Genomic DNA, 12,390 nt, shown 5'->3' with positions numbered 1-12,390 from the left:
AAAAAAAAACAACAACAAAAAAAAAAAAAACAAAAAAAAGAATTCTGTGAATGGCAGGGCATGCTGCTCTGGCAGCAGCATATGTAGCAGAGGATGGCCTAGTCGGTCATCAATGGGAGGAGAGGCCCTTGGCCCTGTGAAGGTTCTGTGCCCCAGTGTAAGGGAATGACCGGGCCAGGAAACGGGAGAGGGTGGGATGGTGAGCAGGGGGTGTGGGGAGGGAACAGGGTTGTTTGTTTGTTTGTTTTCATTTTTGTTTTTTGTTTTGTTTTTAATTTTAATTTATTTCTTTTTTCTTTTTTTTTGGAGGGGACACTGGGAAAGGAGATAGCATATGACATGTAAATAAAGAAAATATCTAAGGAAAAAAAAAAGAAAAAAAAGATAAAAACAAAGGCCATTGACAGGAAAGAAGTCCCTAGGACACTGGGTTGTCAGTCACACCCCCACCTCCAGCTCCATCCCTGGCTCTGTTGTGAGTTGGCCCAATGCTGCTTATACTCAATGCTAATTTGGGTCCCCCAAAACTGCCCTGAAAGGCAGTGTAAGACACCTGGGAACCCTGGCCCTAGTGAATTCTGATTGGTAAAGAAAAATGGCAGCAGCCAATGGCTGGGGAGGAGAGACCCAGGGGAGGTTGAGGGTTCCTGGGCTTGGGACCACAAGAGGAAGAAAAAGGAGAAAGGAGCCATAACGCGGCCACTGAGCTGGCTGATTGGAGGAGCAGCCCAGACAGAACAAAAAATAGTAAGTAACTCGGAGTTATGAGTAGGGAAGTGGATTCTAACAGCATGGAGGGTAGGCAGCTGCCTAATGCATATTTAACAGTATAATAACTGCCTAATGCATATTTAACAGTATAATAAGGCTGTCTGTGTCTTTCATCTGGGAACACATATAGTCTAAGGTAGGAAGAATCCCCACACTAGGATTTTTAAAAATATTTATTACTATAGAAGTCCTTTTAAATGTGAGCCTCACCAGGATGGGCTGGATCCTGGGTCCCCTACAACCATGGCTACCAGTCTTGTGTCAAGGGTCTCTGTCCCTTCGTAGTCTTACTATGTGGCCTTGGCTGTCCTGGAACTCCCTTTGAAGACCAAGCTGGACACAACTCTATAGAGATTTGCCTGCCTCTGCCTCCAACAAACTGGAACTAAAGGCGTGTATGACCACACCCAGCTTGTCAGGGTCTCTTTGTAGCCCAGACTGGTCTTGAACTCATGATCCTCCAGCCTCTACCACATCTGTGGGGGGATTACAAGTGTGTACCACTACACCCAGAAAGGCCACTCTGGGCAGTGGCTTGGCAGCCTCTATTGGAGGCATTCTTAAGTGAGAAGGTCCCCAGCTGGGCAAGCCTCCCAGAACCCATTTGTGGTACCGTGGGGCTGGACTCCGGGCTCTCCAGGGTCTTTAGGAGGACGGCAAATACCTCCAGCACCAACTCCAGGGGGCCTGAAACAGACAGGAGTGGAAACATCAACTCAACGTCTACCCAGAGCCTGCCACCTGGCAGGGAGCATGGATTCCAAACCCTATGGAAGCAGGGGTCAGAAGCTACCCTGTGGCTGAGAGCCCAATGGACACCCCAGAAGAAAAAGAAGAGAAAGTGGAACTTAGGACAAGAGAAAACAGCACTCACTTGTCCCCTGAGACAGCGTCCCCAAGAAGTCAAGAGCTGCTCGCTGGACACGAACACAGCCACCCAGAGTCCCACAGAGACGGCCTCCTGCACTGGAGCTGGGGTCCGCTGAGCCATCACAGAGATGCAATATAGTGACAGCAGCTTGCAGCAGAGGCACCTGTGGCCACGGTGAGGGGCACTGGGGCTGCAGGGAGGAGTAAAGTCAGCAGAGGCCTGAGGTCATGTGGCTCAATGACAGGAGGCATGGCTGCACTTACCAGCATCTGCAGCTCTTCCAGGTGAGCCAGAGTCTGGCAAAGGAGTCCCACACAGGCTGACTTTGAAGACAAGAGTGTATCCACAGTCAGCAAGCTACCCTCAGTCCCATCCAGCAAGCCTAAGGCAAAAACAACAGCATCCCTTTAGTGACCACCATCCAAGCAAGAGCCAGCTCTCAAGTTCAGGGCCAGGGCTGCTCAGGGCTGCTGTCTGCCTGTACTATTAGTTGGGAGAAGGTCTGAGTGGGACCAGGGTAGCTCACTCTTCTTTCCCTAAGAATGGGGGGTTCCACCCTCCCTGCATACCTGGAGGTCCAGGGGCCTGAGTAGTAGCTTTCAGGATACAGGCCAGAGGCTGGAGGAGGACTCCAAAGGCCTGGGTCCTCAGTTCCTGGGGACTGGGGACACAGTACAGGATGAGGGTTATATTCTGGCCACAATCTGAGCATCCTAGAGAGTCTATGGTGGCTCAGTAGAAGCAAGGGTGGAGGTTCCTCTGAAACACTTTGTCCGCAAGCTACTAGTTAGGAACCAGGTAGGAGGAGAGGCCTGACCTAGGTTTGGTCCTGCTGTTATGATGAACAGTTGCTGGGTCTCAGGGGCCCCAGAAAGGCTGGTTACACTCCCTGATCTGAGTGACTGGGAATTTCCTGGCTCCTAGGGCAGTGCCCAGGTGTGTTCATGTTGTGTTCAGTGACCTGAGGTGTCCCTTTTCACATTATGGGGATGGACCACTCTGATGACCTGAGCCTGTTCAAACCCTTAGCACCCTTCCTCCCTGTATCCCACACCTCTGCACAGCCCATGGGGTATAGACTTTGGAGCTCCAGGAGCTTGGCTCAGCCTTACTGGAGGTAAGAGGACAGCTACAGACAGCACAGAAGTTAGCTTTAGCTCTGGGGGTACCACAAACTTTTATTTGAAATCGTTCTGTCTCTTGCTTAGTGTGGTATGGCACATGCTGCTTAGGAGGTGGAGGTGGGAATGTAAAGTACAAGGTTGACCTGAAGAGTGAGTTCAAGGACAGCCTGGGCAAATCAGTGAAGACTCTCAAAATAAGAAAAAAATTATGGGTATAGCTCTATGGCAGAGCACCCGCCTAGAATCTGCCAGTGAGGAGCTGGGGCGTGGCTCAGTGGTAGAGGATTTGACTAGCATGTATAAAATGCTAAGTTCCATACCAAGTACTGGGGAAGGGAAAGAGAGACAAAGGGGAAGAGAATGGAGGGAGAGAGGGACAGAAGGAGGCAACCAGTGCTTTAATACCTGCCCATCCCACCTGGCCCATTCTCACATCTGGCTTCCAGAGTTCCCCAACCATTATTATAGCACTCTCAACTCCCCCAATCATACCAGTGCTGAAGTTTCAGGGTCCCCAGGGCTAGAGGCCCAGCTTGTGTGGGGCTCAGGCGGCTCAGAGTCTGGGCCAGCATCTCCCACAGGCCACAGGCTGCAAAATTCAACACAGGAGACCTGGAGAAAGAAAACCATGCCTCCATCAGAGTCTAACTGGACAGCTGCAATTGTGACCAGTTCTGCAGATGCCCTGTCCCCTGAGGCATCCTCAGGGCCCTCCCCATGAAGCATCAGCTGCTCTGAAACTTCACAGACAATAACCACTCACTCCAAGTCCCTGCAGCCACCTGACCTGGCCACACTGAGAAGAAGGTCCATGAGCGCATGCACGGCTGGAATGGGGTCTCTCTCAAACAGGCGGGCAACAGGGGGACTTAGCCGTTCCCAGAGGACCCCTGTCCAGGGGTTATGGCAGCGCCCGAAAGTCGTAGTCAGGACATTCAAGGCCTGTGTGACCTGAGGGGTGGCTTTGGAATGCAAGGACTCTTCCACATGGTTTACAATCTTCTGGGCACACACAGGCCAGGCGGCAGCTTCGGGGACGGGGGACCTTGACGCTCTACCTTGCATGGAAAGAGCCAGGATGTGTACTAGGAGCTGGCTGGCTGCTGAGGCTACAAACAGGCTGGGGTCTCCCTGCAAGGAGAAGATCGTGTCCACAGCACCTGGAGTAGGCAGCAAAAGGTCAGAGTGGATGAGCAAGCACACGGAGAACACCTATCTATCAAACCCTTCAGGCCTAGACTCTCCTCTGCACAAGGAAACCCAGCATGAGCCTCCAGCATGCTGGCTTTAAAGCCAGTACTTCGTTTTTTCTTTTGTTTTTTTTTTTTGTTTTGGTTTTTGAAACAGGGTTTCACTGTGTAGCTGTGGCTGTCCTAGAATTTGCTCTGTAGACCAGGTTGGCCTTGAACTTACATATATCCATCTGCCTCTGCCTCCCATGTGCAGTGCTAGGATTAAAGGTTGTGCCAACACCAAGAAATTAAAAAAGAAAAAAGTCTGCAGGGAGAAAGGCTTCCCACACCAAGAAGGCTGAGCCTAGACACTGAAAACAGCTCATTTTTACATATACAGGAATATCTCCTCCCTGCACTGATACCTAACTTTCTTTCACCCAAAGTTGGACTTGGAGGAAAAAAATAAGCAACATATGGCTTTGACCCCAGAACCCTGCCTGCCTCTGCCTCCCAAGCATTGGGATTAAAGGCGTGCGCCAGGACCACCTGGTACTGATTCAGCTTCTAACTAGTTCTAATATGTTACCGGACAAACTAGTGACTACCTGACAGGACACAATTGCAGGAACCACCCCAGACCCTAGGAATCAAAGATGACATTTTCCTCCAGCCACTGTGTGCTTATCCTGACAAGCTTGGACCACCACCACTTCCCCAGCTGAGAAGACTGGATTCAGAGAGGTTCAGGGGCTCCTTGGAGATCCCACAGCACAGGCAGAGAGGCAGGAGGCCCTGTAGGTGAACTGGGGCAGGGCATGGGCTACACTCACCACTGTCAGCCAGGAAGTGCAGGGCACTGGGGTGGTGTGCCAGGGAGCACAGGCCCTGGATCCAGCCGCTGCGCACACTGGGGATGCTCCAGGCTGCCCAGCTGAGGGCACCTGACTCCCCAAAGAGCCCCAGCAACAACTCCCCCTGCTAGGAAGCAAAGAAAGCATCAGAAATGCGGAGGGAGAAGGGTTTTATTGTTGGTCATCTTCAGGACCGGTAGAGTCATGCTTGGTTGTGCATCCTTTAATCCCAGCATTCAGAGGCAGAAGCAGGTGAGTCTCCTTGAATTCTAGATCAGCCAGGAATACATGGTGAGACCTCATCTCAAAAAAGAAAACATGGGGCTGGAGAGATGCTCAGGGCTTAGGAGCACTGACTGCTCCAGGAAAGAAACCTGGCTCAGGTCCCAACATCCAAGGCGGCTCACAACTGTATAAAGTCCCAGTTTCAGGGGATGGGATGCCCTCTTCTGACCTCCACAGGAACTGCATGGATGTGGTCTAGGACATACATATAGGCAAAACACCCAGAGATAAAATAAAAATAAACACCAGGGGGAAAAAAACTGCCCCACCAGGTGTGGTGATGCACGTCTTTAATCCCAGTACCTAGGAGGCAGAGGCAGACAGATCTCTGTGAGTTCGAGGCCAGCCTGGTCTATACAGCAAGCTCCAAGACAGCTAGGACTACATAGAGAGACACTGTCTCAAAAATACAAAAACAAAACAATAATAGTAAAAATGAAAAAGACCTGGGGGCTGGAGAAATGGCTCAGCGGTTAAGAGCACTGATTGCTCTTCCGAAGGTCCTGAGTTCAAATCCCAGCAACCACATGGTGGCTCACAATCATCCTTAATGAGATCTGACGCCTTCTTCTAGTGTGTCTGAAGACAGCTACAGTGTATTTATTTATAATAAATAAATCTTTGGGCCAGAGTGAGCAGGGACTGAGAGAGTGGGGTTGACCGGAACAAGCAGAAGTCCTAAATTCAATTCCCAGCAACCACATGAAGGCTCACAACCATCTATACAGCTACAGTGTACTCATATACATAAAATAAATAGGTAAATCTTGAAAAAAAAAATGAAAACACCTCCAACAACAAAACAAAAACCCAAGAAGATTGGTGGAAGCGCTAGTTGGTTTCACACAACTGTTCCTGGGCCCCAGCCCCACCACTCTGCCCTCCTGAGACCAGAAAGAGGTCAGAGGAAACACAACACATTTCTTTTCCCCTTTCTTTCTTTATAAGATTTTTATTATTTCAAAATTCTCTAATTACACATCTGTGGGTCTATGTACATGAATGCTCCTGTGGAGTTCCCTGCCAGTGGCAGAGAATCGCTTCACCAAGAACTCCCTGTTCTTTCCCCTCACCCCCCACCATCCATGACCGTGCTACAGGCAAAGCATCTGGAGTGTCCTAGGGTCCTCACACAGCCTCATCAGAGAGAGACACTGAGAACAGGGCAAGGCTCACACAGCAGGTAAGAACAGGAAGGCGGCCAGCATCATCCCTGCAGTGTTTCTAAGTAGGAGCAATGTGGGATGACAATGGGGCTAAGAATCCTGGTGTGCTAGCCAGACACAGGAGCAGGGCCAGCCACTGAGACCCAGGCACTGAGTGGCTCCTACTCCAGAGGAGAGGATGTCTGCCCTTCAAGGGACAAGCATGTGAGAGATAAAGGTTCACCTGAAGATACTGGAAACAGTCCTCCTGGGCTGCAAAGACCCCAACAAGGCGCAGAGCAAAGGAGAGGACCCTGGGGCTCACATCCTGTGGCTTCAGCACATGGGACAGGAGCTCCATTAGGCAGGGATGGTCCTGGAGTAATTGGAGGCTGGACTCTATAGAGAAAGGACATCCCAAGAGAGCAGTGAGCATGGATACCCTCTTTAGAAATGGCTCCAACATCCCTTTCCCTTAGGATTAAGGAGTCCAAGAAAGAGGGGTATTTACAACAAATGGCTCCTAATTTGAATTCATTAAAGAGACCCCAGAGGCATGGTGCATTTAGAAGGTGGAGGCAGAAGGCTCAGGAGTGCAAGGCCATCCTCAGCAACCTAACAAATTCAAGGAGAACTTGGGTTACAGGTAAGTCTGCCTCAAAAAAACAAAAATGGGGCTGGAGAGATGGCTGAGCAGTTAAGAGCACTGACTACTCTTCCAGAGGTCCTGAGTTCAATTCCCAACTACCACAAGGTGGCTCACAGCCATCTGTAAGAGGGATCCGATGCCCTCTTCTGGTGTGGCTGAAGAGAGCTATAGTGTACTCATATACATTAAATAAATAAGTCTTTAAAAAAAGTGTTGCACACACACTTGAAGGAACAGTGTTCACACTTGTCCATTAGATTGGCTTTCATTGTTCACATCTGCTATGTTCTTGGTGATCTATCCATGGACTTGGTTCTCAGAGGTGTGTAAAAAACCTTGCCTTGAGACTGCAAATTCAACTTTACAGTAGATAAAAGCAGCTCATGAAGATAAGAACCAGTAAAGAGTTAGGGCTGTAACTCCATACAGAGCCACTGCCTAGAATCCCCCAGTGAGGAGCTGGGAGTGTGGCTCAGCAACAAAATATTTGTCTACCACTAGTATCACCAAAGGAAAGAAGGAGAAAAGAAAGACAGAAAAGAAATAAATAAGAAGCCAGTGGCTACATAGAGAAACCCTGTCTCAAAGAAAAAAAAAAAAAAAAAAAAAAAGAAGCCATTAAAGGCAACGCTGCCAAAAAAAAGTTGAATTTACAATCTCAAAGTAAGATTTTACACACCTCTGAGAAACACTTACAGGGACAGGTTGCCAATAACACAGCAGATGTGAACGGTGAACACCAATCTAATTGGCAAGTGTGAACAGTTCTTTTTAACATGTACAACATTTTCTGGTTTTCTGAGGCAGGCTTACCTATAGCCCAAATTCTCCTTGAATTTGTTAGGTACCTGAGGCCTTGAACTCCTGAGCCTCTTGTCTCTACCTTCTAAATGTGGGGATTATGGGCATGGAGCACTATGCCTAGCTTTTTTTCTTTTCTTTTCCTTTTTGTTTTTTAAGACAGAGTTTCTCTATGTAGCCCTGACTGTCCCTAGGACTCGCTCTGTAGACCAGGCTAGCTTTGAACTCACAGAGAATAGCCTGCCTCTGCCTCCTGAGTGCTGGAATTAAAGGCATGTGCCACCAGGCCTGGCCATGACTTTTTTCTTTTGTTGGGAGAGGAAGGGCCAGTGCTAGGGACTGAACCCAAGGCTTCATACCTGGTAGGCAAGTAATCACCCACTGAGCTACACCCCAGCCTTTTGTTTTTATTGTTATTGATTTTGTATTTGTATTGGTCTGTTTGTTTTGTAAAAAGTTCTCCTAGTCCAGGCTAGCCTTGAATTTGCTATGTAGCTGAGGCTAGCCACGAACTCCTAATCCTTCCACCTTTGCCTCTCAATTGCTCTGCCATATCTGGCTGCTAGTCCTATCTCTCTTGCTTTCAACAGGATCTTACTAAGTTGCCTTGAACTCACTGTGTAGCCCAGACCATAAACTTACAATCCTCCTGCCTCAGTTCCAAGTATCTGGGCTAACAAGTCTGCACCAACAGGCAGAGCTCTATCACAGGGGACATCTTAAAAATGGCAGGAAACTGGGAGAGAGGTGAGAGGGAAAACTGCTTTCCAAGGGACACCTAGCTATACTGGCAACAAAAAAGTTATACAATGAGACCAGACACCTCATAAGTTGACTAAAACCCACTGAACCGGTACACTTCATTTTCTATTAATTTATTTTATATATATTTTTAAGATAGTGTGTCCTTCTGTAATCCAGGCTGGCCCTGAACTTACTACGTGTCCAGGCTCACCTCTAACTTGTAGCAACCCACCTGTCTTGGCCTCCCAAGTGTTGAGATTACAGATGTGAGTAACCATGCTCTGCTGAACTGGTAAACTTTAAATGGGTGGACTCTGTGGCATGTAAATCATATCTCAATAAAGTCATTTAAGAATACCTGTTGGGCTGGAGAGATGGCTCAGCTGTTAAAGGCTAGGCTCACAACCAAAAATATAAGAATACCTGCAGGTCAAATGTGGGGCACACACACTTAAACATGACACATGGAGGCAGAGGCATGAGTTTAAAGCCATCCTGGTCCAGGCCAGCCAGTGCTATACAGCTGAACCCTGCCTCCAAAAAGCAAGATGGTTCAGTGGGTAACAGTGGCTGCTCTTCAATTATGAGGACCTGAGTCCAAATCCCCAGCACTCACATAAAAGACTGGGCATAGCTACGCAAGCCTCTAACCCTAACTAGAGAATCCCAAGAGCTTCCTGGGCAGCCCAGTCTCCTATAACTTCAGGTTCAATAACAGACCTTACCTCAAAGCAATAAGATGGATGGAGACTAATGGCAGAAGATGGCTAATGTTCTGTCCTGCTCTGACCTTCCTATGTACATGTCTGAGTGTGCATGCAACATACACATGCAAGCACATACACACACATCACACATACAAAAACACCAGGCCAGGTGTACTGGCACACTTTTAATCACAGCAGTCAGGAGGCAAAGGCAGGAGGATCTTTGAGTTCAAAGGTTCGAGGTTAGCATGGTCTACAGAGAGAGATAAGGACAGCCAGGAATACACAGAGAAACCTGTCTCAAAAAGCAAAATAAACAAATATAAAACCTAGTTACAAAAGTACAATGCAAGGCTAGAGAGATGGCTCAGTGGTTAAGAGCACTGGCTGATCTTCCAGAAGTCCTGAGTTCAATACCCAGCAACCACATGGTGGCTCACAACCATCTGTAATGGGATCTGATACCCTCTTCTGTTGTGTCTGAAGAGAGCAACATAAAGTAAGTAAATCTTTAAAAAAAGAAAAGTACAATGCAGTAAACTTTGTAGGATTCAACTAACATGTCATTTTTAAATCGTTTTAAATTCGGTAACTTAAAAAACAGGCGAAACAAAACACAAAACAAAAGGTAAGGGTTGGGGTTGTAGCTTGGTTGATGGAGGGCTTGCCTGCTATTCAGGAAGCCTTGGCTCCATCCTCAGCATCCAGTACAAACAGGGTGTTATGGGTACACACCTACCATCCCAGCATTCAGATCTACACACTGGGAGGACCAGAGGCCCAAGGTCATCCTTGGATACCTAATGTTTGAGGACAGCCTGGGCTACATTAGAACATACTTCAAAAGAAAAGAAAAAGAACAGAAATAAGTGAAAGGAGAAATGAAGGTAGGAATTAATGACAAGGCTCATCATGGAACCTGTGTGAAGACAATGATCACCCAGGAGAGGGAAAACTTCTATTTGCCCAGGTACTCACGCTCAAGGAAAACCAGTACAGCACTACTTTAAAAAAGAGGAGAGAGCAAGAGTGAGAGAGAGAGCAAGAGAGAGAGAGAGAAAGAGCGCGCAAGCGAGCCCGCGCCAGACATGAGGGCACATGCCTTTAATTCCAGCACAGATCTCTTGAGTTCCAGGCCAGCCTAGTCTACAATGTGAGTTCCAGGACAGCCAGGGCTACACAGAGAAACCTTGTTTCAGGGGAAAAAAATGGAAACACAACAATACCAGTGATTAAGGTCCACCTACACAGTAAGGATGTAACTCAGGCTGGCCCTGAACTCAAAATATAGCACCGTTAAAGGTCCTCCTGCCTTGGCTTCTAGATGACATGTCCCACCTCATCCACCCAGAGATCTAACTTCTTCAAGACAAGCAAAATACAGTGAAGACAACAAAGCAACATAGGCTCGTGCCCTGCAAACTCCTAGTGTGAACTGGCCATCGGAAGCCTGAAATGTGGATGGAGTGGATGGGACTGTCAGTACATGACAGTTCAGGTCAGTCCGTCCTTCTCCATCTCCACTATCCCTGATCAGCCAGAGTCTCAAGGAGACGAAGTAAAGACACCACATGGATAAACAATTCTATAAGTAGTGTCCTCACCTGCCTCTGTCACTGTTTTAAACCAGTCCAGGAGTTTCTCCAAGCAGGTGTCATCTGCCACCAGCTGTCTGGGATCTGCCAAAACAGCACAGAGAGCCGGGAGGAGCCTGGAGCATTCGGGGTCCATGATCAGGCCGGCAGCTCCTACAGAGGAGGCAAGAGGTCAGCCTCAGATCTGGCTTCAGACATCAGCTACCCTAGTTACAGGCAGTCTTCAATGCCTGTTAGGATGGGGGAGAGGCCGGGCAACTTCACGTGGACCAGAACTCTTGAGTCCACAAAGATGCTAAGCTCAGTCCAGGGGAACCTGGACAAAAGGATTGAGTCCTGGCAGCTGCACTGTGGGTGAGAACAGGCTTATCAGAGCCTTTGGTGTCAAAGTATGTTAAGTTGGGGGTTTGGTAAAGTGGGATAGGGGTCATTAAGCTAGCTGCCAGAACAGTCAGGGGATCAGCCAGGAGTGTTCATCAGGCCATTTATCCCAAAATCTGTTCCCAACGGTCAAGAGAAACCCGGATGCCCGGATGAGACGATCCTTCAGGCCACGGAGGAGTGCACAGGAAGGGGTGTCACAGCCCAAGTCGGTAGAGGCTGCAAGTGACAGCCCTGAGGTCTCCAACTAAGTGTCTCCTCAGGACAGAAATATACATCTTGGAGGGCAATGATTTCGGAATCTGTCGGCCCTGCCAGGCTCTGTCTGGACCCCAACATCCGTCGTTACCTCCCAAATCCGGCTAAGAGGTGCGCTCTCCGCGACTGCGAGTTAGCCTGCGGGTCCAATCCCGCCCCCGCATCCCTCCGCTAAGGGAACTACGCCCGAGAGTGCAAAATGCACCACCAGGCAGCCCTGCGGAAGCTCGAACTCCGCCTTACCAGGATCTAGACCCTCCGCCTGCGTGCGCCTCTCCCGCTGTGGTTCCGGTGTCTAAGGCAGGCTCCGCCCTCGCCCCCCCGGCAAATTCCGCTTCACGCTGGCCGAGGCCCCGCCCTCCCCAGGTCCTGCCCCCCGGAGTTCTCTGCACGCAACCACGAGCCCGGGCCCACATCAACATAGGCCCCGCCCCGCCCCGGGAATTGGCTCCACCCCGCCAGCTTCAAGTCCCACTCCGCCAGATTTCGCAGCCCGCACGGAGGCCCCGCCCCGACGGAAGTTCCTTCACCTTTGCTACAGGCCCCGCCCCTCAGTGCAGCCGATTCCTCTCCCTGCTTGGGTCTGCGTCTCCACAGGCCCCGCCCTAAGTCAGTACCACGTGACGGACATGGGGAGGTGGGCAAAAGAGAGGGGCGACGCGCTTGGAGACTGGTGATGGCCCTGCCGTTCCGATCGCCTCTGACGTTCAAGCCCTGTAAACGCACTCCCGCTGGGTGCAGTTTGCTCTTTTCACACTGTACCAATCTCTCGAGTTATCACGCCCCCACTAGGGCGCTCTATGGTACATGCCCACGCGGGCAGTGGGCGGAGCGTCCCCGAGGCGGGCTCGGTGTGGGCGTGGCTCTTCGCTGGGAGGCGCGGCCTTGCTGGCCTCAGACCACGTGTCTAGGCTGGTATGGTTCCCGGTTTCTGCTGGATATTCTAACCCTTGCCTTTGGCTTTAGTGTACGGTGTGGGCAGCAACAGGCAGGTCAACACGGAATCCTCAGTTCTCACAGCGGGTAGCGCTAA

At 49.7% G+C, this 12,390-nt stretch overlaps 1 protein-coding gene across 5 annotated transcripts in view; it reads right to left on the bottom strand.

Annotated features, from left to right (window-relative positions):
* The window catches only part of Brat1 (BRCA1 associated ATM activator 1), a 15,172-nt gene extending 3,259 nt beyond the window's left edge, over positions 1-11,913 (bottom strand). The window contains exons 1-10 of one of the 5 annotated variants that reach the window (XM_031338553.1): positions 11,888-11,913; positions 10,728-10,871; positions 6,467-6,621; positions 4,772-4,919; positions 3,554-3,926; positions 3,259-3,378; positions 2,212-2,303; positions 1,906-2,024; positions 1,646-1,832; positions 1,385-1,458 (exon numbers count right to left, since the gene is read on the bottom strand). In XM_031338553.1, coding sequence (XP_031194413.1) covers positions 1,385-1,458; positions 1,646-1,832; positions 1,906-2,024; positions 2,212-2,303; positions 3,259-3,378; positions 3,554-3,926; positions 4,772-4,919; positions 6,467-6,621; positions 10,728-10,854 — 1,395 coding nt within the window. In that variant the 5' untranslated portion in view covers positions 10,855-10,871; positions 11,888-11,913. Of the gene's footprint in view, positions 1-1,384; positions 1,459-1,645; positions 1,833-1,905; positions 2,025-2,211; positions 2,304-3,258; positions 3,379-3,553; positions 3,927-4,771; positions 4,920-6,466; positions 6,622-10,727; positions 10,872-11,448; positions 11,863-11,887 lie in introns of those variants that run through there. The other 4 variants (XM_031338551.1, XM_031338550.1, XM_031338552.1 and 1 more) reach the window with 4 other exon arrangements.
* Positions 11,914-12,390: the final 477 nt, after the last annotated feature.

This window comes from Mastomys coucha, unplaced genomic scaffold (assembly GCF_008632895.1).
Source record: "Mastomys coucha isolate ucsf_1 unplaced genomic scaffold, UCSF_Mcou_1 pScaffold22, whole genome shotgun sequence".
In the NCBI taxonomy this organism is placed as follows: Eukaryota; Metazoa; Chordata; class Mammalia; order Rodentia; family Muridae; genus Mastomys; species Mastomys coucha.
The sequence above is the reverse complement of the archived record's forward strand: the minus strand, read 5'-3'. Positions and strand labels throughout refer to the sequence as shown.